Source organism: Mesoplodon densirostris, chromosome 19 (genome assembly GCF_025265405.1).
Source record: "Mesoplodon densirostris isolate mMesDen1 chromosome 19, mMesDen1 primary haplotype, whole genome shotgun sequence".
Lineage (NCBI taxonomy): Eukaryota > Metazoa > Chordata > Mammalia > Artiodactyla > Ziphiidae > Mesoplodon > Mesoplodon densirostris.
This window is the reverse complement of record NC_082679.1, coordinates 38,068,350-38,095,444: the sequence shown is the minus strand read 5'-3', so window position 1 is coordinate 38,095,444 and position 27,095 is coordinate 38,068,350. Positions and strand designations below refer to the sequence as shown.

The 27,095-nt window shown below is 44.8% G+C and overlaps 1 protein-coding gene across 1 annotated transcript; it reads right to left on the bottom strand.

Annotated features, from left to right (window-relative positions):
• Positions 1 to 4,429: 4,429 nt before the first annotated feature.
• On the bottom strand, positions 4,430 to 15,745 carry HERPUD1 (homocysteine inducible ER protein with ubiquitin like domain 1). The gene is made up of 8 exons (XM_060084179.1): positions 15,504 to 15,745; positions 12,446 to 12,523; positions 12,284 to 12,358; positions 10,798 to 10,928; positions 8,562 to 8,684; positions 7,665 to 8,015; positions 6,217 to 6,322; positions 4,430 to 5,189 (listed from the first exon to the last, which is right to left on the bottom strand). The coding sequence occupies exons 1-8, from the start codon at positions 15,636 to 15,638 to the stop codon at positions 5,025 to 5,027; spliced, it is 1,164 nt and encodes a 387-aa protein (XP_059940162.1). The 5' UTR covers positions 15,639 to 15,745; the 3' UTR covers positions 4,430 to 5,024.
• Between the last annotated feature and the right edge of the window lie 11,350 nt (positions 15,746 to 27,095).

Genomic DNA, 27,095 nt, shown 5'->3' with positions numbered 1-27,095 from the left:
TCTGCACAGACAGAATGGGGGTTGGAGATGTGGGAGTCACCACCCCTGCATCTCTCAAGTCCTTGATGGTGGCTCTGATCTCTGCAGTCCCTCCAGGGATGCAGTATTGTTTTTCATTTACCATTTTCCTAGGTAGAGGCAGTTCTCGTGACTTCCACTTGGTTTTTCTACCATAATAGGCCTCACTCCACACGTGAGGGAACCAATGTGGGGATTCTGCCCATTGCTAAGCACAGGCACACCTCGGAGATACCGCGGGTTTGGTTGCAGTCCACTGCAATAAAGCGAATATCGCAATAAAGTGAGTCATATGAACTTTTTTTGGTTTCCCAGTGCCTGTAAGTTATGTTTCCACTATACCGTAGTCTATTAAGTGTGGAATAGCATTATGTCTAATAAAACAATGTACATACCTTAATTTAAAAATACTGTATTGCTAAAGAACGCTAATCATCATCTGAGCCTTCAGCGAGTCATCTTTTTGCTGGTGGAGGATTTGAAATATTGAGAGAATCACCAAAATCACACAGAGACACGAAGTGAGCAAATGCTGCTGGAAGAATGGTCCTGATAGACTTGCTCAGCGCAGGGTTGCCACAAACCTTCAATCTGCAAAAAAAACACAGTTATCTGCGAAGCACAATAAAGTGAAGCACAGTAAAACAAGATGTGCCTGTGTGTCTATTTCAACTATACATTCTGGAACTGGGGACATAACCACAAGATGAGTTCAGGGACCCACTGGACCTACTGTGAGATGGACCTGACCCCCATAATTTTCTTTTTTTTTAAATTGAGTTTTTAAAAAATTTATTTAATTTATTTTTGGCTGCCTTGGGTCTTTGTTACTGCACGCAGGCTTTCTCTAGTTGCGGCGAGCAGGGGCTATTCTTCGTTGAGGTGCGCGGGCTTCTCATTGCGGTGGCTTCTCTTGTTGCAGAGCACGGGCTCTAGGTGGGAGGGCTTCAGTAGTTGGGGCTCACGGGCCCTAGAGCACAGGCTCAGTAGTTGTGGAGCACAGGGTTAGTTGCTCCGTGGCATGTGGGATGCTCCTGCACCAGGGCTCAAACCCACATCCCCTACATTGGCAGGCAGATTCTCAACCACTGTGCCACCAGGGAAGCCTCATAAGCTTCTACTCTTGACTGGCGGACCACAGTCACGTTTTGGGTCTCCTTGAATTAGTTTTAGTTTAGAGGCTGTGTCCAGCCATCCCCCCAAAGTCTGATTATTTCCTTTTCCCCAATGCACAGTCACCTTGATAAAAAGCTTCAGGTTCCTTTAGGGGAAGGCTGGGCGAAACAGTGTAAATTTTTTCAGTGTTGCAGTGTCCTTCCTCAAGGAGACTTGCCCCGCTTCATTCAAGGGTTTCTGGGTCTGGAAACTGTCTCAAGTCCGGGAATTGATGGAGAAGCTAATTCTGTTTGGGTGATTCAACTGAGACTTCTGTTCACTTCTGCTTACACAGATCAAGAATTCAGTTAGCCTGCCCAATTCTTTCTTTCTTTCCAAGGGATACCATGATCAACTGGCCAATGCCCTACGTCTGTGCAAGTCGAACGATTCTATTTCTTTTTAGACTCCGCTGGTACCAAAATGGTATCCACAGCCACCTTATCTCTGGTGATTTAAGTTCTACCACTTGGCCCCTGCCACCCTGGAATCCGATTATCCCTATTGCGTTTAAGGATCCTAGTTCAGTAACTGTGGTTCCCACTGTAATTTCTGACCTACAGAGAAGAATGACCACAGAGCTCTGCAATGACGCTGGGCTCCCCTCACAAATTTATTTCTCACAGTCGTGGTGAAAGTTGTGTCCTCTGGACCCTCACAGGGTAGGTGAGCAGGTCTGACATGATAAATCCACTCCGATGGACTTCCCTGGTGGTCCAGTGGGTAAGATGCCACGCTACCAATGCAGGGGGCCCGGGTTTGATCCCTGGTGGGGGAACTAGATCCTGCAGCCATGCCACAAGTAAGAATCCTCATGCTGCAACTAAAAGATCGTGCGTGTTGCAATGAAGATCCCACGTGCCGCAACTAAGAACTGGCACAGCCGAAATAAATAAATAAATATTTAAAAAAAAATCCACTCTAACATTCCAATCTTCCTAAGATTCAGAATACCTTCTGCTACAGTTCCCTAAAGCAATCCTGGCACTTCAACTTCATTGAGTGTAGGCCACCTGTTAGACTATATTTCAGCCAACTAAACTATTACTGTCCTTCCTCACTCTTCATGCTAAAACAGTAAACACAGAATCTCTGCTTACTGCATCCATATTAATAAATTCAGCCTGATCCAACTCAATGTTGCTTCCACCACTAACCCGCACCCATTAATATCCATTCCCACGCACCCCCCGAGATCTGTCTGTATAAATTCGAAAAATCATGCAGCTCTTTCAGTGTGTAGCAAAAAGCTGTTCACTCCTTGAAGCCTGCTGGGACTTGAGTCTGGTTATAGGTCTAGAAGCAAAGACAGGTGGGGTGGGCATAGGTCCTGAGAAGAATCAGCAGCATCTCTCAAGGTAACTACCTCGGGGAGGCCACTACAGTTTCTTCTGACAAAGGGCTAACTACCTTAGAAATGGGTAAAAGAGCTACTTCTGACAAAGATGACCAGTTATCTCTCCCTCTCAGTCAGACTACAGATCCGCATGGCTTCTGATCCCCTCCCTGGCCATATAAAGAATATTTATCTCCATTGTTCATTATGGATGTATGCCATCACTTCTCACCATGCATCTGTTTGCTGCTTAGAATGCCAAACAAGGCGCTGATTAATAGTAACAACTGCATTTCCCCAACCGTGGCACTCCGTTCAGTCATGGGCAGGTTCACAGAACAGAGGGGCCGCAGACCACACACCCTCCTTCAAAAGTACATCAGCATATTAAAGGCCCCGGGAATCCTGCAGTGAAGAAACCCACCAACTGGAATCAACCTGGTTTCCAAATTTACTTGACCACGGGCTCATTTTCTGGAGTGTTTCTTCTACAGAACTAGGATTCAAGAAAACACACCTTGGAAAATGCAAACTTAAAAAGCTACTATGGCTTGAGCTAACATTTGGAAAAATTTTGGTTTGTGCTTTTAGCTTTTTAATTGCTCCTTAACAACAGAGACCCAAACCAATAATTTCCTAAGTATTAACAGTGATATGTAGTACATCCTTATGCTATATTTAGTAACTGCTGTGGAAGCACTGTTATTTCTGCCATGTCGCCACCCAACAGCGCTCTTAAGCCTTGGCTCTTGTCTGAAGGTTCTTCTCTTGTATTAGTGCGGTTTGGGACAATCTGAACCCTTGTCAGCTGTCCTCAGGAGCACCATCCTGGAACTATTTTGGGCTGGTGGAATCTGGAGTTTAATCGATGCAACCCGACACCACGGGGGGAGAGGCCCCACTCCTTCAGAAACAGGAGCTGGGCACTGCCAGCTGCCTGGGGCTCCAGGCCCCTCTTCCAAACGATGATGCCCCTTGCTCTGCAAAACGATAGGATCTTTCACCAACAGTTTCAAAAGGCCTTCGTACCAACTCTTAATGACCACTTTCATCAATCCAGCTTCATGGCAGGAGGGAAGTCTCATCTCTGCACTCTTGCTTCTGCTGTGACCCTTCTCTCCAGCTCCTCAGGCTTTTTCTGTCACCTACTTCCTCACTTGTAAAACTATAAAACCTCCAGTCTCAAGTCACTTCTTCCTTCAAGCAAACATTGCCTTCGTAACTCATCAATAATCACTACCTCCTGACTGACCATTCCTCTGTTCTGGAGGTCTGGTGTTATCTGAAACTCTATGCCATTTCACTCCTTACTTATAATTATCTTAGTTGGCTTTTTAAAGCATGACCATACGTAAAACAGCTTTGTATCTACCCAGCATCTGGCTATGAATTGTTCAGTGAACGTTTATTTGATGTCAATGTGTCCAGTCACAATTCATTCAAATGATGATGACCATGACACAAGCTGATTATACTTTGCCCAAAACAACACTCCCGGGCCTTCAGCATTCTACTTACAGCATCACTCATGTTAAAAAGTACACAGCACTTTGCTTTTCAGATTAGTCTCAAAAATAATACTTAAAAGGAGGATTAAAGTCCAAAAGTAAGCTCAGCATGACATGTGAGCAGGTGAAAGGTACTTAATGCCATTAACTTTAAATCGTGGGAATTTAACTCTGATGGTTACAACATAAGCCAGTACTGTTTAAGTCAGGAAATGGGGGGCAAACACAAGCATAATCTTAGTAAATTAAAACTTTCGTGGCCTTACCTTATATTCTTCATCAGTACAAACAGTCCTTTAATAAAAAGAAGCACAATATTCAGGTTACTCAAAAATCAGCAACTCAGCTGTTGACCATCCAGAGGTGATGGACACGGAGTAAACTGGTAAGATGACAGGAGTCTCTGCCAGGGTCATTCATAGTAAAACTTTATTGAACAGAAAACCCAGCAAAGGTTTTCACCTCTGCAAAGCTCCTCTTGGTTTAAAGTAAAGCACGCATTTTAAAAAGCAATTATACATAAGTCTTTCCTAGAAAAGTCCTGCTAAAACATGTCTAGCAATTTCATTGATTATATAAAGTAGTACACTTAGTGTAATTTAAACATTCCAACAGGAATCAAATCGTACCAGCAGAACCATTTCTGCATCTATGACATCTATGTACAAATACACATGCAGACACACACATCTGGAAAAGTTCCTCAGGCATAAACATGCGACACTAATGCCTTCTACTTACAATGTCTATTAAACTACAACAATATATATTAAAGCTCTTCAGAATAAGGACATGAGAAGCCTTAGGCATTTTTTGTTCATCAAATTGTATCATGGCTTCACGTCTTACTTTCTGCTTTTGTAGAATCACAAAAGCATTATCATCCTCTTTGTTGATTCTTTTACTAATTCTGTGCCATCGCCACGTCCAGGTAAGGAAATCTAGCCAGAGCCAGATGATCCAGTCCACGCCTGCCAAAGCCTCTAGCAGCCAGAGAGCAAACACCATCAGTTTGCTATGGCTGGAGGACCTTCTGGAAGAAGGGAGGCAAAGAAAGTCTTGAAGACGAGCCAGGCTGTGCTCATAAAAGAAGGGCTGGTTTGCTCGTCATCCACTACGTCTCTGTCTGGAGGGAGGCGGTTGGGGTCTGCAATTTCAGGATCAGGGTCTTCCTACAGGTAATAAAACACAAGGAGAAAAGAGGACCGTGACAAGCACCCAGTAATGTCAGGAAAGGGCAGAGTAGCTCCCTGGCACCTTGCCCCATAAGCCAAGCCAGGTAGGCAGGACCCCGGGGAGGACATCCCCGGCTGGACGGAGCTCCTTCTCCAGCCTCCGTAGCACAACTGTGCTGGAACATTCTCATAGTTTTCAATATTCCTGGCAGCAAGTATCAGATCAAATGAAGTACTGTAACTAGATCTTCAACTATTATTAAACTAGTAATTAAGTTAGCCACTTCATTAAATGTGGATATTTTTCTAATTTTGGCAGTGTCCTGAGTTAAAAAAAAACTAAAACTGGAAACACAGGATTCTAAAAACAGATTCAAGGGTGACACTTTATATGAAAAAGAATATCCTTTAGGATTATGCATTAAACTGCCTTATAAAAATTCTATTTCTTTTTTAAAATATTTATTTATTCGGCAGTGATGGGTGTTAGTTGCAGCACGCAGGCTCTTCGATCTTCGTTGCCGCGTGCGGGATATTTTAGTTGCGGCATGTGGGATCTAGTTCCCTGACCGGGGATTGAACCCAGGCCCCCTGTACTGGGAGCACAGAGTCTTAGCCACTGGACCACCAGGGAAGTCCCTAAAAATTCTATTTCTGTATGTTATTTTCCAGGAAACCTATTCTGTGAGACAGGCTTATGTTCCTAATCCTTAATTAGAATAACTCTCCATTAGCAGTTTCCATGGTATAACATATCATTACTGAGAATGAACACTAAAAATAGTGAGTTTAAAAAAAACATTACTTATATATGCCAAAATGCAAATTGCCACATGACAAAAATACCTGATGGATTTTATCACACAATGTTTTAAAAATAGCTAATGCTATAAGAATAAATTTGAAAAAAATCTTGAAATATTGAGCCTAATAAAATGGTACACCACAAGGTATCTAAAGATTAAGGACTCGAGAGCCCGGTGTTTGACACCAAGATCGCCGGGCTCCAGCGGAAGCTCCATACCTGGAAGTTATTGTTGGGGTCCTGATTTGCAGCTTCCTGAGGAGGACCATCATTCGGGAAGTTCTGAACTGGCCTCTGTCGAAACGGAAACCACCCGACATGATGCCTTCAAAGGAAGCATATAAAGTCCATCTTAGTGAACATCAGAGTGACATGTACTCAAGAATTTTAGGGTCCTCTCAATGAGATGAGGTCCCCCTTGCTCCCCTCCTCTCATCAGAGCAGAACCTGATTAGAAGCTCGCAGCCAGGCCCATCTGCAGAGACATTCCACCACACCGGCTCATAGACCTTCTCACTGGCCTGTCAGGTTCTTGACAGGCACTATGGAAACTAGGCTTTATTCATTATCATGTGTCCAGCAACATAAACAGCACCTGACACATAGTATGTGCTCAATAAATACTTCTTCATCTGACCTAAACCTTACACATGAAAACCTGGACAGAGGGGGAAGGGGAAATACATACACAGCTATGACTATAATATATGTAATAACATACTAACAAGACCTAGATTCAGTCACCTACATATATGATTCTAGAGACTATAGAATTTAAAGAATTAACTAAAAGTTGCATCTGAAAAATCCAATTAAACCCAAGTCTTGAAGCAAATATGACAAAATATAACAATGATTAATACTGGATATGAGTACTTAATGCATTATTCTAAATATTTATTTTTTAAGATTTTTTAAAACTAAAATAAAAATCCATTTTTCCTATAGAGGAAAAATTTCTTCTGTCAGTTTTCACCACATACAAGGACATGTAACTCTAGGCCAGGGTTTCTGAACTGTGGTACTGCTGACATAGCGGGCTGGATATTTACTGTGGGGCTATCCTGGGCACCAGAGGATGTTTAACAGCTACCAACCAGATGCCAGCAGGACCACCCCCCTCGCTGTGACAGTCAAAAACGTCTCCAAACACCACCAAACGTCTTGGGGGCGGGGGTAGAGGCAGGTGCAAAACTACCCTGGTTGAGAACCACTGCTCTAAGCCATGGATAAAGCCAAATGCCAGGTCTGTGATGGATCTCTGGCCCTTCAGGACTATGCCACAGCCACTGCCTGACCTTTATCCTAGAAGGCAGCTGTAGCTTGATAAAAGATAAATATGTTCTTATTCAACACAAATACAATTTTCCTTTCCATGCCTCAGTATGGCTGTTTTATTGTGGTCATGAGCCTGGCAGGTAACTTAACTAGAGGAAAAGAAGAAAATGTTGTTCCTGTATTAACATAGAATTGTGTTTTTGGCAATGCGCAACCAAGCTATCAATTCTTTGCATCGAAAATCCTAGAATGACGTACTATTTAAATACACCTCCTTAAATATTGACTGAGACTGCTCAATAAAGAGGAAAATCTGCACTTGGTTTGAGTCACCACATAGTGTAATCTGTAGTAAAGGGAAAAAAGGGAAAGTGAAATCATCTGCTTACAGGTACATAACTACGGTGGCCCCCATGACCATGAGGAATCTGCTCAGGGAAGAGTAGAAGTAGAGGATACTAAGAAAAACGGAAAACGTAGCTGCTGAATAGGTCCAATCCAACCAATCTCGATTTATCTCATCATCTTCTTCCACAATAGGGCCACCCTGTGCATTCATCCGCAAATTCTGGTTGGCCCCAGGATTAACCACCACTTGAGGAGCAGCGTTCTGATTGGCGGGCTGGTTTTCAGCTGGAAACTGGTTGTGGATAGGGGCTGGAGCAGGCGCAGAGACCACAGGTATCTCTTGTGCACTTGGCGAGGGGACAAAAGCCCCTGATGCAGCAGTGGCTGCTAAGCTAAAATAAAAATGACAGAGGCAAATACTGTTGAGAGCAAGGCACCATGAAGACTTGTTCTCATAAGCTCATTTACGCAGGGATCTTTTACTATTAAGTAGGCATATACAAACTTGATTTTTCTTTAACTTAGTGAAGAACTTCTTTACTAACAGTCATATCTATAAATGCCTTTTCTACTCCTAAGAGAAGGTGCTTGGTAAATTTCATCTGGAATTAAACACCAAGGCCACCATGAAAATATGGTGCAGTAGCAAATTAAGATTTTCATAAAATGTTAAAGATATCACAAATTGAAAAGAAAAAAAGAGGAGATAACATATTCTAAATAAAGTCATCAAACTATGGATCAGTCAGCAAACTATGCATCAATACACAAATCAGTAGTTATCATTTATACTCTATTCCACCCACAGAAAGGCCTCTGCAGATAAGTGATGAAAATACACTCATCCCGCCCTTCCTAACTTTATGGGTAACATGGATGGGAGTTCCCTCAATTTCTGGGAGCCCTGGCCACACCCAGCATCGTGAGGAAAGACTCACTACTGCATGTAGTACTGCCGTGCGTATATCTGCTGGAACCAGGAGAGCTGCAGCCACCCATAGGTTGTGTAGCCTGAGAAACCAGGCCCCAGGCCTTGGAACGCAGGCTGGACAGCTTCAGGCCTATGAAAGATTTCAAAAGATGCTCTTTTTGAGTTGGTTTAGTATGAATAAATGAAAATTAAGTTTAAATTACAATCAGGAATTCAAAACAAAGAGACAGAAGATTGAGTTTTATGATAGTTACATGCAGATTTCCAGGTGATGCACCTGTGTAATACAATCACAGAAAGTACTGACAAAGCCCCCCTCCCATGGTCTGGATCCCATGGGAAAACAAGAGCCCGCTGCCCAGCACTGGGGTCTCATGATGTCATCACCATGATGTACAAACAAGCTGGACCTTTTCAGTCTAAGTGGATCCCCACCCTTATTTTAGACTTGCTGAGTCTCACTGAAGGTCTAAACCCCACTATTCATTCTTTAGGGAGCAGCTCTAAAAAGTCACACCTCTCCCAAAGTCTTTTCTGCAGGAAATACTCCTTTCCTCCAAATACCCATTCCTCCCTCACCCCTAGATCCGAACTCTACGGGGAGCAGAGTTATGCGTGGCACCACCCATGCACGCTTACTGACCACTTGTGCCTTGTAAGGCCGCCGGGCTGTTATCTCACGGGATCCCCCACAACCTTGTGACGGGGGAGCTCTCCACCCCGCCGTTTACAGAGGGGAGCCCGAGTGCAACTCAGGGAAGACAAAGGATCTGCACGAGGTCACTGAACCGGTAAGCAGTAGGGCTGGATTTGAGACCTGTTTGACACCAAACTCATGCTTCTATCATCCAGCGCAGCCTGGGGCAAGGTGTGTGTGGGAGTCATCTCTGGTTTTGTGAGCCCTACACAGTGAACTCCTTTGGCATCACTTCACAAAATTCAAACTAACAGAACTGCAGAAAGATCAGGAGTTGTTATGTGGTCATCTCTGCTGGTCAACTCCTATCCTTAAACAAACTAATATGCACCGGCTGTCCAATAAATATTTGTTGGATGAAATCAAGTTTTATTATGGTAAAATTCATAGTCAGATATGATCCTCAATTCTCAAATCATATAGCCAGAAAAAGGGAAGCAGTTTTAAGTGTTTCTATCCAATAATGAATTCAATTATCCACTTTATATGCTAGGTATGGAACTTAACCAAATTCCATACCCAGAATATTTCTAAAATTGTATTCTAATACAAATAGGTCTTGGTACGATACTGTTTTTGATCATTTAAAAATGATACAGTACATGGAAATGAGAAAATAACAAAGTGCTTTTGTTAGCTCCGATGATGATGACACTGCAGATACGCAAAGTAACTAAAAGGTTTTTAGAGTTATATCCTGAAGTATGTAGAAGTGAACTGACATAATGGCTGGGAATTACTTTTAAATACTTCAGGAAAAAATGGAAAGCAGGAATAGATAAAGCAAGTATGGCAAAACTTTGATCATTATATGGAGATTCATTATACAGTTCCCTCTACTTTCGTGTATATTTGAAAACCTCCATTAAGAAAAAAAACAACTCTTCATTCCTCAAACACCTGACTTTATCAACAATCAGATATTAAAACCTACTAGGAAACGGTGGGCAGGGGACTCGGGGAGTAACAGAGTTTCAACTTGTAGTTAATAAACTGTTTTTTCCCATAGGATCTTTCATAGTAAGGTGTTCCAAGAGCTGTGAAATCCGAACATCACAGCATTTAGTCGCTTCTGGCTTTTGCGCTAAAGAAAAGCTCTAATTGCTCCTTTTCTCCTAGCACCACCTGCACGGTACTTGGCAGAGCATTTCTCAAACAATCCCTTCACCTTTTGTCACCCACTGTTACGACAGACAAAGCACAAAGCCACTCGGCAAAGCAGCTGCACAGCGCTTACAACAGCTGCTTTTCTGCACCAGCACTAATTCCCTACCATGAGGTCAGCGCAATGTGAAGCACACCCACGTAGGAGGAGAAATGCCCAGATTTTCAGGACATGCGTCTCCACCTTTTAGATGTTCCTAAAAGGCTATGTATTAAGAAAAATTAAATACAGAAGAGATCTTTAAAGTGAAGCCCTTATAAAGCAAAATTTTGTCCATTTAAAAATTCTATGACTATATAGTATAAACACAGCTTATTCTTAAGTTGATGCAAATAATGCACATTCATGTTGTACAACCTGCTTCTTTATTACAACACTCACCTCGAGATATTCTCCCATCCAGAGGGAGAAGGGTTCCGAACAACCTCCCTTTGCCTTAAACCGTCACTTGAGGAATCCCCAGGAGACTGTCCCTGATTGAGACCAGCGGGCTGCTCTATGGATTCAGCAACCTAGATAAGTGTAACATGAACATGAGAACAAAAGGCCTAATGCAACTGTGTGAAATCAAGCTTCAAGGATTCTTTCTCTGTGAATGGCTTATGTCCCCAACCCTGACCTCTGAACTTGACAAAATCAAACAGATACAATGTTACATGAATATTCTAAAATTTGTTCAACCCAGTATCAATACAGATACTAAGAAAAAATCCATATTTTTTCCTAGAGTAGCTATGCTGCAGTTTCACTAAAATCTCCCAATGAAGTTATCATTGGTGAGAAAGCTTCCTGTTAATGCTCTATACATCTGTTTTTTTCTATACATCTTATGGTGTTAAATTTACTAAGAAATTAAATTTGACCAGTAAGATTCATAAACACAACCCAGCCAGCAACCTAAAGAATTTCTTACACTATATTCAGATGTTTCAGGATGTACAGTTGTAATGCAAATTTAGAGTGTATCACCACATTAGAATATTAATATTGTATATATATATTTAAAATAAATTTATTTATTTTTATGTTTGGCTGCATTGGGTCTTTGTTGCTGCGTGCGGGCTTTCTCTAGCTGAGGAAAGCAGGGGCTACTCTTCGTTGCGGTGTGCGGGCTTTTCATTGTTGTGGCTACTCTTGTTGCAGAGCTTGGGCTCTAGATGGGAGGGCTTCAGTAGTTGTGGCACATGGGCTCAGTAGCTGTGGCTCTCGGGTTCTAGAGCGCAGGCTCAGTAGTTGTGGCGTGGGGGCTTAGTTGCTCCGTGGCATGTGGGATCTTCCCGGACCAGGGATTGAACCCGTGTCCCCTGCATTGGCAGGTGGATTCTTAACCACTGTGCCACCAGGGAAGTCCCTTAATACCGTATATTTGAACTAACACTGTGAAATGAAAAATGAGGGATTTTGACCATCTAACATAAGCAAGTCTTAAGAGATCACTTGATAAAGACTGAGGCCTTTTCCTATCCAAACAAATAATCACAATGAAAATTTCCAAAGGAAATATAGTCATTTTTTACCCTTTATAAAAATCAATGGTTCCTTAGAAGAAATTTATTATGTGCTAAATTCATGCCTGCCTTGCTAGTTCGGTGATCTGGATACACAGCCACTACAGATCAAATCAAATCCCATAAAAGAGTGTCCTGCAGAGCTCCACTTCTCCACTACAACACTAATGGAATAGTCTACTACTACTATAGTGAACTCTCACTTGTGTTGATAACAGTTTCTTATTCCTGATTCTCACTGGGGAAGAGACAGAATATTATATGATAAAAAGACTTAAGAGTCTTATCCAACTTCCTTTATTTTGACCTTGAGAGTCTGAATGACACGAACTGCTATGATCATGAAAAAGCAGACATACCTTTGCGCTGGCTTCTGGCATTTTGGAGGGACTCTTCACACTGCACACCAGATGTAAAACATGCCGGTTTTCCTGCTGAAAGAAATAAGGAGGTACTTTAGGACCTGAATTCAACCTTGTTAGTGCTCAAAAACATTCAAAAGTTAATATATTTAGTGATACCTTTGGAAGCAAGTCCCTGAGACACTGGTGATCCAACAACAGCTTCCCAGAGTAAATTAACCTCTGGTCCTCTGGATGCTTATGGAAAGAAAGAGCAGCACAGATCAGCATTTAGCCCCCTCAAGTTCCCAACACTGAAGAAACTGTTTTATACAAATAATTTAAACGTGTGTGTTTTTCCCAGCATCATAGGAAAACATTTTTCCAAAGGCCCCATATACAAAACTTTTACTTAGGAAGTACTTAACTTTAAACTGATCTCTAACACGCAAACAAATTTAGGATGGCAAACTACCTCCAGTCCACAAAACCTATGGCAAGCTACCTGACTTCTTAACTCCCAGGGAAATTGCTTTCTGCCACAAAAAGCACAAATCTGGGGCTCCTACAGCAACGAACTTCAAAACTCAAAGTTTGGTCTCAGAGAAAACTGAAAGTCAGCCTTCCCTAAAACCACCTAGCATTGTCCCAAGATAACATGAAGCAATTCTAAACTTAAGCCCTCAGAGAGACTTTTCCCAACATACAAATGCAGCTAAAGCGGAGACGGTGTGTGGTAACATTCCACACCACAACCCTATATTTAGCATGCTTATTTTAAGGGGGAAAGTCTAAAATTCACTTGTCCAAGGTCTCCTGCTGCTAAAGAGTCAAGATTCCGAACCCTCTACTCCATTCCAGTGATTTTAAAACCACAGTCGTGCCACACACTTCTATACAAATCTCACTTTTAAAATCCATTTTTAATTCCCTTAAAAACTGGACTTAAGGGACTTCCCTGGTGGCACAGTGGTTCAGATTCCGCCTGCCAATGCAGGGGACACAGGTTCAAGCCCTGGTCCGGGAAGATCCCACAAGCCGCGGAGCAACTAAGCCCGTGCACCACAACTACTGAGCCTGCACTCTAGAGCCCGTGCTAGGCAACAAGAGAAGCCACCGCAATGAGAAGCCCACGCACCGCAATGAAGAGTAGCCCCCGCTCGCCGCAACTAGAGAAAGCCTGCGCACAGCAACAAAGACCCAACGCAGCCAAACATAAATAAATAAAATTTAAAACTGGACTTAAATAATGGCTTCAAGTGATATATACCAAAGTCAGTACACCGGAGCTCACCAGCAACTTCTCAATCTACTCTTGCCAAAATAACCAATTATGCAAAATTTGGAATAAAGCTGCTCCTGCCAAGTAGCCCAGAATTATAAAGCAAGCTGTTTAAAACAAACAAAAAAATAACCGTACCTATTTATCTGCATAAATCAGGATTTTTTTTTTTTGGACACTGGGCAACTATAACAAACTGCAGAAATATATTGGATGCTGTGTTCATCATTGTTCTCACTGACTCAACTTCATATGTAAATGCTCTAAACCTGGACTTGTAAATGTTATTGTATAGGTGGGGTCCTGCATTATATTAAAGAGTTTCACACTAGAAAAGGTTTGAAAACCACGGGTGCCCGTGATTTGAGGCCTGTTAAAGGCCTGAACCGACACTCTGCGTCTTTATCCAGAAGGCTGATTTAAAAATATATATATATTAAGCAAACAACTATTATAAAGTAAGGCTTCTCACATTAGAAAGCAAATGACGAATGTGCTCCAGCCAAAATTTTAAACACAAATATACAGACCTGAGAGACCTTTTATTTACAACTTTGGATCCTCGGACTTAATAGGAGTGATGTTCCTCACCCAAGGAAGCCCGATAGGAAAGCCCTCCTCCAAAACACCGCCTTTTACCAAATGACGCAACTAGAGGCTACACCTGCTTCGCCAATTTGTGTACCTAATAGCCATTCTTGCAGCAGCACTGCCACCTGTTTCTTGGGAGCAGCTATGGTGAAATTGCAAATAGTGCCAAGGCGAATGCTAGAGGAATGGGAGCTTATTATAAATAAGCACATTTCAGAAGAACGACTCAGAAGGGAAACTCACTTCCACGTTCTTGACAATATGGAACAAAAACAACCTGACCCATAAGCTACAACCTGACACGCTGCAACACTTCAGATAAGAAAGAACAATTTCACAATCTTGTCCTGCCCTGGTGCCCTCTCCTGTTTGATGGAGAATTACAGTTGTGGGCAGTACGCTGTTGACACTTACATAATATTAGAGTAGAAAGTAAATATAGGAAGGTCCAGCTCATAGCCTCCATCACGTGGTGGGGAGGGAGGGCGGCCCTAAGGGTGATGTTGACAGATGTGACAACCAAAACAAAGCGAGGAAGTCTCTGCAATTGAGGGACCAGAGTCTTAAAACCCAGACTCCAGGAGATTCCTTCCACCTATTTTCCTTCTAAATCACTTTTTACCGGAAAGTGCCCCGGGCTCCTCCCTGGGACTAAGCAAAGGCTGTGGAGTCCAGCTCACAGGGAGGGGAAGCGCCACATCCTGTTCCTGGGTGTGGAGCCTTAAGTACACGCTGCCTGGGCGCTCACCATGTTTCTCTAGCCACTGGCGGGGCCTTGGCCCCTGCCCTCACCTCTCTGCAATGAGAGGCTACATTCAGAAAACTCATTTCGCAGCACTTATGCTTCCTCATTCCTACCCATCGGATGCCATCCTAACGAGGAACACCCAGTCACTCCGACGTTTTGGGGAAATTGAGCCTTGGAGGGTGAAATGACTCACTCAAGGTCAAACTGCTGTTTCAGCGGGTTGGCTAAGGCTGGAAGCCAGATCTAGGGGACTGGGAAGGGGTCTGAAGAGGTATGGCGGGAGTGTGACAGCCGTTAGAGTTTGGGGACCTAGGACGCGAGGTGACAGGGGAAGGCGGCCCGTCAGAAAGGCGGGACGATGGCGGCCTAGAACGAGGAAGTGACAGCCTCTGGGCCACGTCAGAGGGCGCCTACGGCGGCAGGGCAGAAGGGGGAGACCACAGGCCTGGGAGAGGGGACCTGGGGAGCACCAGCCGTCAGTGGAAGGCCGGCGAAGCGAGAAGTTACAGGGAAAGGGGAGAAGGACGTGGCCTCCCAAGGGGGACGCGAGGAGTGCTGCGAGGATGACAGCCGGAGTTAGGGGAGTGCTGGCAGCTGGAGCCGGGGGCTCCTCTCACCGGGCGCTCGGGGTAGACGCGGCTCAGATGGGCCTTGAGGCGGCTCACGCTCCAGCTGCGGTCGCCGCTCAGCTCCAAGTCGCGGTGGCGCTGGTTGGGGCTCTTCACCAGGAGCGTGACGGGCTCGGGCTCCATGTCGACAGTGCTGTGGGCTTGGCGGCGCTCCCAGATGCCAGGAACTGCCACTGCCGCCACAACCTCCACAAAAACGGTTCCCGTCTGTGGAGCGCGCGCGCCCGTCTCGGGGACCTTTTATAGGCACCCCGCGCCCGGACTCTGCGGACGGAACCCTCTGTGGCTGCCACCCATTGGCTGGGGCGGAGAGCACTGCCCCAACGTGGCCCAATCGGCGCCCGGCTCCGTGGGCGGAAGGGCGGGCGGAGCACGTGGGCGCAGGCTGATGCAACCCGCCGCCGTGGCGTCACCCACGGTCGCGGCTGCGGCCCGAGAGCCTGGGTTCGGCGGCTGTGCTGGGGTGCGCGCGGCCCACGCAGGGCCCCTCGGCGCTGAGACACTGGCTTGCTCCCCGGCTCGGGTTGCTCACGGCACTTTAGGGAGGGCCGACCCTGCCGACTCTCCGGTTTGGCAGCCTCTGCAAATTGTTTCCTCACAAAGAAGCAGCTCCGCCCTTTTGACACCAGCCCCGTTTCCCCTTTCCCTTCCTTCCCCGGGTGGCCCGGGACGTCAGGCCCCCCAGGGGAGGCCGCCCCGCCCCCACCCCGGCCTCAGCTCAAAGAACTGCTGGGGAAAGTCCCCGTTTGCGAGCCCACATGGAAGGGCGCCCCCGACGCGCCTTAGAAGGGCCAGGAAGAAGGGAGATTCTTCCTGGGGTTCAGGATGCAGGAATCCGAGCCAATGTTGCCCCTTCATCTGTGACCTCAGACTTGAACGTTGAACCCCTAACTGTGGGACGTCATCCTAATGAATAGCAAGCAGGCCACAGTCCAGCTTAGGCTGGGACACGCTCGAAAAAGGCCTCACTTTATAGGATACTAACACGTAACTTCCTTGAAATTGGGGCTGAGTCACGGAAGGCAGGTTTCTCAGTTTTCCTAAAAATGTGACCACAGAGGCCTGGCTGATGTAGACACTCCCTCCCTCTGTAGGAAAAAAGGTCTTGAAAAACAAAACTGACATTGTGCTGGCCCGTCCTTGTTCTAATCCTGTTGGGACATCTGTTTTGCCAGGTGTGTCAGGACCTTGGCAGTTGTACATACAATGTAAACACTATGTAAATAGTTTCCAGAGTGGGGCAAAGTTAAGGAGGGTAACAGAAGGAACCTGGTGTGGTTGGTGTAGTACCACAGACTGGGTGGCTTAAAGGACAGAAGTGTATTGTCTCACAGCTCTAGAGGCTGGAAGTCTGAGATTGATGCCAAAATATTGGCTCCCTGTACACCGATGCCAAAATGAGATACAGAGACAGAGTCTTGGAGGAGAAAGAAAGGGTGGCTTTATTCTTTGTCAGGCAAAGAGGGAACACAGCAGGCCAGCACCTCAAGAATGGTGCCCCCCTCCCTGGGGAATAGGGAGAGGTCTCATATTTGGGGCTTGTGGTCAGGAGTATTTAATAAGGATCAAGGCGGTAATAGTCTTACATTCTTCTTTCTTCTGCGGAGTTTCTAAAGGGTGGGGTTGCTGACAAGATTCGGGTGTGTGCAGGGTCTCCAGTGGTCTCCTAATCTTGAGGAGCTTCTCTAGTCCCTTTAATCTTGCCTCAGGTGGCTTCGTGGCTGCTCCCCCCTTGATTAGCAACTGTTTGAATCTGCCCTTTGGAACTCAGGGAAGATATGGAGGCTGGAGTCTTGCCTACAAGAAATGGGAGACAAAAAGGCCTCTGTGTCCAGGAGCCCCACAGGGCCCCGCTTGGTTTCAAGATCAAGGTGTCAGGCAGGGTTGGTTCCTTCTGAGGGCTATGAGGGAGAATCTGTTCCATGCTGGCAATCTTTGGCATTCCTTGGTGTGTAGGTGCATCACCCCCATCTCTGCCTTCGTGGTCATAGTGTGTTCCCCCTGTGTGCGTGCCTTCACGTCATTTTCTCCATGCATGCCTGTCTTTGTGTACCAATTCCCCCCCCCTTTTTTTTATAAGAACACCAGTCATATTGGATTAGGGTTTTACCCTAATGACCTCAACTTGATCATCTGCAAAGACCCCATTTCCAAATACTGTCACATACACAGGTACTGGGGGCTTAGGAATTCATCTTTTTGGAGGACACAGTTCAATCCATAAAAATCAGCCTTAATATAACACAGAACACGGATGGTTTTCTTTTCAGCAGTGTTTGTACTAAGAAGGGAGGTGAAGCGCTTTAGAGATAATTGTCCCCATGCTCAGCTTTCTGTGATTGGTTTTTGTTGGCTGAGAAGGGCTCAGTCCCTTTTCATCCAGGCTGGCTTCATGGGTGTGGCACCTCTGGGGCTCTACTCTTTGTTTAATGCTCTTCTGAAAATTCTTAATAAATTTTGAACAAGAAGTCCTGCATTTTCATTTTTCACCAGGTCTCACAAATTATGTAGCTGGTCCTGTTTTTCATACATCAGGATGGAAGAAATGACTGATTACAATCTGGTAGTCTTCCAACTAGCTAGAAGCTAACCAGTGGAGCCAGGCCAGATAAAACAAGCAGAAGCCTTAGAGCAGGCAGCCAGACAGGAGATAACAGCTTCACTGGGTAATTAAGGAGGCCACATAACATGGTTTCCTGTAGCCTGCTGTGACAAGCATCAGGTCCCCTTAAAACAGCACATCCATTTTCGCTCAGTAGTAAGAAACTAAAGGGGTGTGCTTTTCACTAGGGAAAAGGCAATCCAATTTCTGTGATTCCCTCTTGAGTTATCTCTCAACGAGACAGCTCCTTGTAAAGGACTTTTGTGATCCTGCCTATAGTACAGAATTGTTCCTCGTATACATGGGGGATTGGGTCCAGGACTCCCCCCTGCCACCCCCTCCCCCATAGAAAAATCCTTGGATGCGCAAGTCCCTTCTATAAAATGGCGTAGTATTTGCATATAACCAATGCAACATCCTCCCATATACTTTTTTTTTTTTTTTTTTAACTTTTTGGCCGTGCTGCACGGCATGTGCGATCCTAGTTCCCTGACCAGGGATTGAACACGCGCCCCCTGCAGTGGAAGCGTGGAGTCTTTCTTAACCACTGGACGGCCAGGGAAGTCCCATTCTCCCATCTACTTTAAATCATCTCTAGATTACTTATATTACTAAATACAATGTAAATGTTATGTAAATAATTGTAAATACAATGTAAACACTATGTAAAGTTTCCAGAGTGGGGCAAATTTAAGTTTTGTTTCTTGGAACTTTCTGGAATTTTTTTCTTCAGAATATTTTCCATGTGGTTAGTTGAATACGTGGATGTGGAACCCGTGGATATAGAGGGCCAACCATATTTATAAAAACATTAAATTCAGGTCAACAAGCCAGGAATAGAGAGATAAACATGGAGTGACCCAGTTCTCAGTGATCTTATAAATACAGCGAGCATGATAAGACAGTCAAAAACAGAAATAAAAGACAACCCAGGGCTTCCCTGGTGGCACAGTCGTTGACAGTCCGCCTGCCGATGCAGGGGGCGCGGGTTCGCGCCCCGGTCCGGGAGGATCCCACGTGCTGCAGAGCGGCTGGGCCCGTGGGCCATGGCCGCTGGGCCTGTGCGTCCGGAGCCTGTGCTCCGCAGCGGGAGAGGCCACGGCAGTGAGAGGCCCGCATACCACAAAAAATTAAAAAAAAAAAAAAAAAAAAAGACAACCCAGAAGTCTCATCCATTTCTGAAGGACTTATGATTGCATTGAGGAATTACACAGAGGCAGGAGGAGAGGGGGAGACAGAGAAAACTGGGTGGAAGAGGTGGAATTTGAGCTGAACTTTGAAGGATGAGTAGGATTTGAATGAAAATAATAATGGCATCAATTATTGATAAGCCCAACAGGGGACCCGTATACACAATTTGTATGGGCAAGTATAGTTCAGTGGTTCAACTGATGGGCCCAGAGCCAGAGTGCCTGTTTCTAAGCCAACTTGTGTCACATATGAGCGTGACCTTAGGCAAGTTACTCAAACTCTCTGTACCTAACTGTCCTCATCTGTAAAATAGGAAGAATAATCGTGTCTATTTCACGGGGTTGTTGTGATATTTAAATGATATAGCATTGTTAAAGGTCTTAGGGAAGAGCCAGACACTTAGCAAGTGCTCAATTAATATTAGCCATTAATATTTAGGAAACTGCAAGGAGTTCAGCCCACAGGTTCCCAAGCCTGGCTGTGAAACAGAATCACCTGAGGAACTCTTTTTTTTTTTTTTTTTTTCTTTTTGCGGTATGCGGGCCTCTCACTGTTGTGGCCTCTCCCGTTGCGGAGCACAGGCTCCAGATGCGCAGGCCCAGCGGCCATGGCTCACGGGCCCAGCCGCTCCGCGGCATATGGGATCCTCCCAGACCGGGGCACGAACCCGTATCCCCTGCATCGGCAGGCGGACTCTTAACCACTGCGCCACCAGGGAGGCCCTTTTTTTTTTTTTTTTAAGTGAAGTCTTACAACACCAAGTATTGACAAAGATATGGAGCAATCAGGACTCTCATACTTGGCTGGTAGGAGTATAAAATTGTACAACTACTGTGGAAATCAGTCTGGCAGTTTTCATAAAGTTAAACATACACCTAACTTACAACCCAGCTATTACACTCACAGGGATTTACCCAAAAGAAATTAAAGACTTGCACAAGAATGTTGATGACAGCTTTATTCATAGCATCACACACTGGGAACAGTCGAGGTGTCCATTACCAGGAGACCAGATAAACTACTGTATATCCATACGATGGAATACTACTCAGTAATAAAAAGAAACGAACTACCATACATGTAGCAACATGGATGAATCTCAAAACCGTGCTGAGTGAAAGAACCAGACAAAAGGAGTACGTATTAAATGCTTCCATTAGTATGAAACTCTAGAATAAGCAAAATGAATCTATGGTGACGGAGAACAGATGCATGGTTGCCTGGGGACGGGGTGGCAGAGACGGACTTGGAAGGGGCCGTGCTGAAGTCGGCTGGTGCTGGTTTTCAAGAACCGAATGTGAGCTTGTCTTCCTGACTCTGCTTTCAGTGTCATCACACTGACAACCTGAAATTGGCCATGGTAGGAATATTCACACCACAGAGATCAGGAAATGCAATAAAGCAGAGCCTTTTTCCCCTGGGGAAGCAGTTGTTCACCTCTATTAATACACCACTGGGCATGAAGGAAATTTCTAGGGTGGTGAAAAGTTCTGTCTTGGTAGGGTGTGGGGTAGGCAGGCACAGACACTTTTCAAAATGGATCTAGCTGTATACTTAAGATATGTGCATTTCACTGCATGGACATTATGCCTGCAACTAAACATGTAAAAACAATAGGATGGGTGCCTGGTCCCATGTCAGGCCTACCAAATGGGACCTGGGGCATCTAAGTCGGTACTGATTCAAAGGCCAGCTTTGGAAACCACTGGTCAAGTGTGGCAGGAAGGACAGAGTTTATTTTAAAATACTAATAATGATGATGTCTGGACTTCTCTGGCAGTCCAATGGTTAGGACTCCGAGCTCTCAGTGCAGGGGACGTGGGTTTGATTCCTGGTTGGGGAACTAAGATCCCGCATGCCATACCGAGCAGCCAAAAAAATAAAAATAAAATTAAATTAAATTAAAAAAAATAACAATGATGATGTCAGCAAGAGGTAAGGCTGGAAAGAATTCTTGGGACCAGTTCAGGGAAGACTTTGCATGCTCACCCTTGAGAAGTGGCTTTATTTTGTGGGCAATAAGGTTTTTGAGTAGTAGAAGGACGTGATCAGAATCAGTATGGATCTTCATCATTACGAAGGCTGGGTTCGACGGGGAGAGACTTGGGGTCACGAGACCTGAGTGGTTTGTTCAAGAGAAAATGTAGATCAGTGCTAGGATCGAGCAAAAAAGGAAATGTGAAAAAAAAATTGGAAAAAGAAAAAGACATCGCAGAAATAAAGCAGGAGGGAAAGAGGCCTGGGAACAAAGATGGGTTCAGGAACAGAGCTAATGGCTAACGGGGGAGTGCTTACCATGTGCCACACACACAACTTCAAGAAACTTGCATTTAATCCTCACAGCAGCCTTTGAAGTAGAATGCTTTTATTATTACCATCTCACAGCTGGGGAAACTGAGGCATGGGGAGTTTAAGTAACTTGGCTACAGAGCTAGTAACTCTATGAAATTTTTATTTTTTAATTAACTGGTACTGAGGTATAATTTACATATAGTAAAATACATGGATCTTAAATGTACAGTTCAAAGAGTTTTGGTAGGTGTATTCACCTGTGTGAATTCCTATCATTCCAGATACATTCCTATCATTCTAGAGAGTTCCCCAGTGCCCCCTCCCAGCCAACCTGCTCACCCCCCCCACCAATCCTGGTCCCAGACATTACTGGTCTGCTTTCTGTCACTCCAGTTTGGTCGGGCCTGTTCTAGAAGTTCACACAAGTGAAATCATGCAACATATATTCCTTGGTGCCTCTCAAGAATAGAAAGTCAAGCGGCTCAGGGAAAGAAAGATAGTGAGTTCAAGGAAAATCCATACTCTTTTTTTTTTTTTTTTTTTTCTTTTTTGGCCGCGCCATGCGACATGTAGGATCTATAGTTCCCCCACCGGGGATAGAACCCATACCCCCTGCAGTGGAAGTGCAGAGTCTTAATCCCTGGACAGCCAGGGAAGTCTCGGAAAATCCATATTCTTAAGTGAGATTTCTGGAAATGTGGAAATAAAAGACTATGAAAATTTAAAAACTTGATGGTTAGAAGCACCTCTGTGGTGCTATGTCTCTGCTGTGACCTAATTCATCTTTAAATTCTGAGGGGGGAGAGGGAAGGAGCCGAGACCTGTTTTATTTTGTACTCAGGCTGTGAGGGTCTAGAAGCCTTTGCAGAACCTGAGCAGGCAAAAGGTCACTGACAGTGCACGTGCTTTATTTCAAACAATCTGGTGTCTTAGGCCCTGCTGAACTTCTGTACTTTGTTCTTGGAATTCTTGTTTTTACTTGGTTTCTAGAGATTCTCCCAAATAATTCAAGCTCCAACCAGAAACCTTGCCTTTTATGGTCATTTCTGAAATCCTAATTTGGCCACACACACGAGCCATCTTCTTTAAGCCAGGAAATGGACATCCTGTTCTGTACTCATGAAATCCATCCCATGGTGACCCAGGCCCACGCTAAACCGGAAGCAGCTTTCTTTCCTCACCAGAAGTAGCGCCCACAGTAAACCCTCCCAAACAACGTGGTCAGTGATCGGGAAGTGTTTTTGTTCAATAAAGGAAGGAGGTATCTCGGACTGGGATGCCCAAACTTCGAGTGTGACACCCACTTCCCTGTTACTTTCTGATATCTGTTTCTTAAAAGTGCATTTTTATAATCAAAGAGAATGAAAACTGATTTGGCTTTGAGAACCCCAAGTATCTCTTGAATGGGAGACACTGAGGGGTCTGGTCAGTCAAAACTGACCACTGGGGGCAACAGTGGGCCTGGTAGTTAAATGCACGGTGCACTTCTTTTTTTTTAAATAATTTTTTTAAATAGATTTATTTATTTTTGGCTGCGTTAGGTCTTCGTTGCGGCTCGCGGGCTTTCTCTTGTTGAGACGAGCAGGGGCTACTCTTCGTTGCGGTGCACGTGCTTCTCATTGTGGTGGCTTCTCTTGTTGTGGAGCATGGGCTCTAGGCACATGGGCTTCAATAGTTGTGGCTCACGGGCTTAGCTGCTCTGCGGCATGTGGGATCTTCCCGGACCAAGGATCAAACCCGTGTCCCCTGCATTGGCAGGCGAATTCTTAACCACTGCGCCACCAGGGAAGTCCATGCATGGTGCACTTCTGAACTCAGCCCTTATAAGGTTTAAAAATGTACCTGGGGTTCATTTACTTGATAAGCTAAATAGAATTATCATATGACCCAGCAATTCCACTCCTAGGGTTATATCTAAAGGAATTGAAATCAGGAATTTAAACAAAAACTTGTCTATGAATATTCACAGTGGCAACATTCATAATAGCCAAAAGGTAGAAATAACTGAAATGTCTAAGAACTGATGAATGGATAAACAAAATGCGGTCTATCCATGCAATGGAATATTATTCAGCCATGGAATAATATTGGAAAGGAATGGAAAGGAATGAAGCCATGGAAAGGAATGAAGTACTGATACTTGCTATAACATGGATGAACATTGAAAACATTGTACTAAGTGAAAGAAGGCAGACCCAAAAGGCCACATATTGTATGGTTCTTATTCATATGAAATATCTAGAATAAGCAAATCCATAGAGACATAAAGCAGATTAGTGGTTGCCAGGAGTTAATGGAGGGTGATTGCTTAATGGGTCCATGATTTCCTTTCGGGATGATGGAAAATTTTTGGAGCTAGATAATGGTGATGGTCACACAACATTGTGAATGTGCTAAATGTCACTGAATTACACACTTTAAAATAGTTAACATGGTGAATTATATCTATCTATATATATATATACACACATACACACATATATTTGGAGTAGACATTAATTCCTTTTATGTTTTAATTGAAGTATAGTTGATTTACAATGTATATATACCTTGATTTACAAGGTATATAGCAAAATGATTCAGTTATACCTACTATATAAATGTACATATATATGTGTATATATATATTCTTTTTTATCATTTAGTATGATAATCTCTAGGTCCACCTATGTTACTGCAAGTGGCATTAGTTCATTCTATTTTATGGCTAAGTTATATTCTATTGTATATGTTTCCTTTTTTTTTAGCCACACCGCACAGCTTGTGGGATCTTAGTTCCCCAACCAGGGATTAAACCCGGGTCCTCAGCAGTGAGAGCAGAGTCCTAACCACTGGACCACCAGGGAATTCCCCCATTGTACATATGTGCCACATCTTCTTTATCCATTCATCTGTCGATGGACATTTAGGTTGCTTCCATGTCTTGGCTATTGTAAATAGTGCTATTGATACTATGAGGTGAATTTTATATTATACAGTTGAAAAAATCAGAAGTCCTACTTGGTTCCCTCTTTCCTGTTGAATGCTATCTCACAGCCTTTCCTCCAATGGAGGGAGGAACCCAAATAAAATAACCGCCACCGGACAACAAAAATCCTTCCAATTACTGCAAAAAGGACAGGGTAGATAAATGGGTGGTTTCTGCTTGATTCAATAATCTCTCTCACAGAGCCCATGCTTGGCTCTTCTCTAGACTGCAGGTGCAGCCAGCTCCAGGTTTTTGACTCTCCTGGCTGCTTGGGTTTGGTTCCAGGGCAAACACCACTCAGGTGGGCCCTACTCTCCAGGCCTGCATCCTGGGCAGGATCATGGCTGAACTCTGAGGCCCAGGAAACCTCAAAAGCCCTCACTTCCCCATCACAGGTGCCAGTCCAGCCCTCTTCTAAATATTCTGATTGTAGTCCAGCATTTTACTTTAGAAAGAAAAGAAAAGGGCTTCCCTCATGGCGCAGTGGTTGAGAGTCCGCCTGCCGACACAGGGGACACAGGTTCGTGCCCCGGTCCAGGAAGATCCCACATGCCGTGGAGCGGCTGGGCCTGTGAGCCATGGCCGCTGAGCCTGCGCATCCGGAGCCTGCGCATCCGGAGCCTGTGCTCCGCAACAGGAGAGGCCACAACAGTGAGAGGCCCGTGTACCACAAAAAAAAAAAAAAGAAAGAAAAAACCCATATTTATTCATCTTAAGGTTTATAGTACCTTTTCATAAATACAGAATCTTTCCTGTACTCTAAATAAAATTTTGACTGTGTGTTAGTTTCTTTCTTTTTTCTCTAGCAAAACCCCCAGCTTCCCCAAGCTGGTGTCAGACTAGACCTAGCACTTAGGCAAAGATGCTTAAGACTACAGAGATAGCTATAGCAATATTCTTGTTAAAATGGTGGGACTTGTTACTTTCCTCCATGAATTCCCTTGCTCAGCCCTCCCATTCAACTCTGGACTTTTCCTTTCCCATCCCATAACAAACATCTCCACTCATTCCCCTCTTATCTCTGCCCTGGTTCCATCAGCTTTCCCTGCCCCAGGCCTACATCAATCACTCAGGTCAGCAAGATGTCACCTGCTGGTCTGGTTCTTTGTAAACAAGCTCTGGCCCCCTCCCCCTGCACCTTGCCCTAATTCCCCAAACCTCCTTATGTTAACCAACCCTACCTTTCTCCAAGACAGGACCCTTGAACATCTCCCGTTGCAGGCAGCCCTGTCTCCCCCTCCTCCTCCCCATTGTTGCTTCTAGGCTGGTGTGCATCTTAGCAGCCACTTCTCACCGGAAGGCTTACCTGACTGCAAGTACAATCTCTTGACCTCTAGGGCTCTCTTCCAAGATCACAAGCTTCCCTTCCATCCCTTCCCCATCTTAATAATTCCAGCTTCCAGATCACACTCCCTTTCATTCAGTTCTACTTACATTTATCTCTGCTCTGCTCCCACTGCTCATTGGCATAATCCATTCCTTTGCCATTCATTCATTCATTCGACAAACATTTATTGAGTGCCTACTCTGTGCTAAGCCCTGTGATGGATGCTGGGGTGCAAAGATGAGTCGATGTGGTCACAATCAGGGCTGATATGCACTCACTCAGCCATTTCAGCAGTTAAGATGTTGAAATACCACCATGCCAGCTGGTAAACATGCCGTGAATACCCTCCAGCTGCCCCGGCCCTGGTCTTCCTACCATCCAGTAACTAAAAGTTTCATCCCAACTGCCACCTTCATAGAGCTCACAAGCAAATGACAGACACCCTAGATTTTGCTCAAAAATATTTACCTCCTGGGACTTCCCTGGTGGCGCAGTGGTTAAGAATCCTCCTGCCAATGCAGGGGACATGGGTTGGAGCCCTGGTCTGGGAAGATCCTACATGCCGTGGAGCAACTAAGGCCATGCGCCACAACTATGAGCCTGCACTCTAGAGCTTGCGGGCCACAACTACTGAACCCGTGCGGCAACTACTGAAGCCCACGCCTACAGCCCACGCTCCATAACAAGAGAAGCCACCACAATGAGAAGCCTGTGCACCGCAACGAAGAATAACCCCCGCTCGCCACTAGAGAAAGCGTGTGCACAGGAACGAAGACCCGATGCAGTCCAAAATTTAAAAAAATAAAATAAAATAAAAACAAGTTTACCTCCTGCAGAATCTCAAACTTTGAAATGCACACATACTGACCACAAACTACCTTGTATTCTTCTCTGTCTCCCTCTCTCCCATTCCCACTGAGCATACTTTTTGTCCTCCTGCTACCAGTCCCTCAAGTCTTCTCAACTCTTGCAGCTCACTTCCCGTGTCTCCATCCATCTTGGAGCTCGTGGTCAGCCATTTTCATGTACTTTGGTCATTCTCCTTGAATTCCTCGTGCCTTGGCCTTCCATCCTTCTTGCTTGGCCAGCCCCATCACTGGGGAACGTGTCCCCTGCATTCTACACATTTGCTTTCTGACCTGGTGCTCGGGAGACCTGCCAGAGAAAGGCACCAGGGCAGGTGTCCTGAGAATTTTGCAC

What these genes read in the sequence shown, in the direction of transcription:
- HERPUD1 (XM_060084179.1), bottom strand. Translation starts at nt 15,638, where the DNA reads ATGGAGCCCGAGCCCGTCACGCTCCTGGTGAAGAGCCCCAACCAGCGC. An exon ending in TCAGGGACTTGCTTCCAAAG is followed by an intron (nt 12,359 to 12,445) that starts GTATCACTAAAT and finishes TATTTCTTTCAG; the next exon opens with CAGGAAAACCGGCATGTTTT. An exon ending in CGGCAGTACTACATGCAGTA is followed by an intron (nt 8,016 to 8,561) that starts GTGAGTCTTTCC and finishes TTTTTATTTTAG; the next exon opens with CTTAGCAGCCACTGCTGCAT.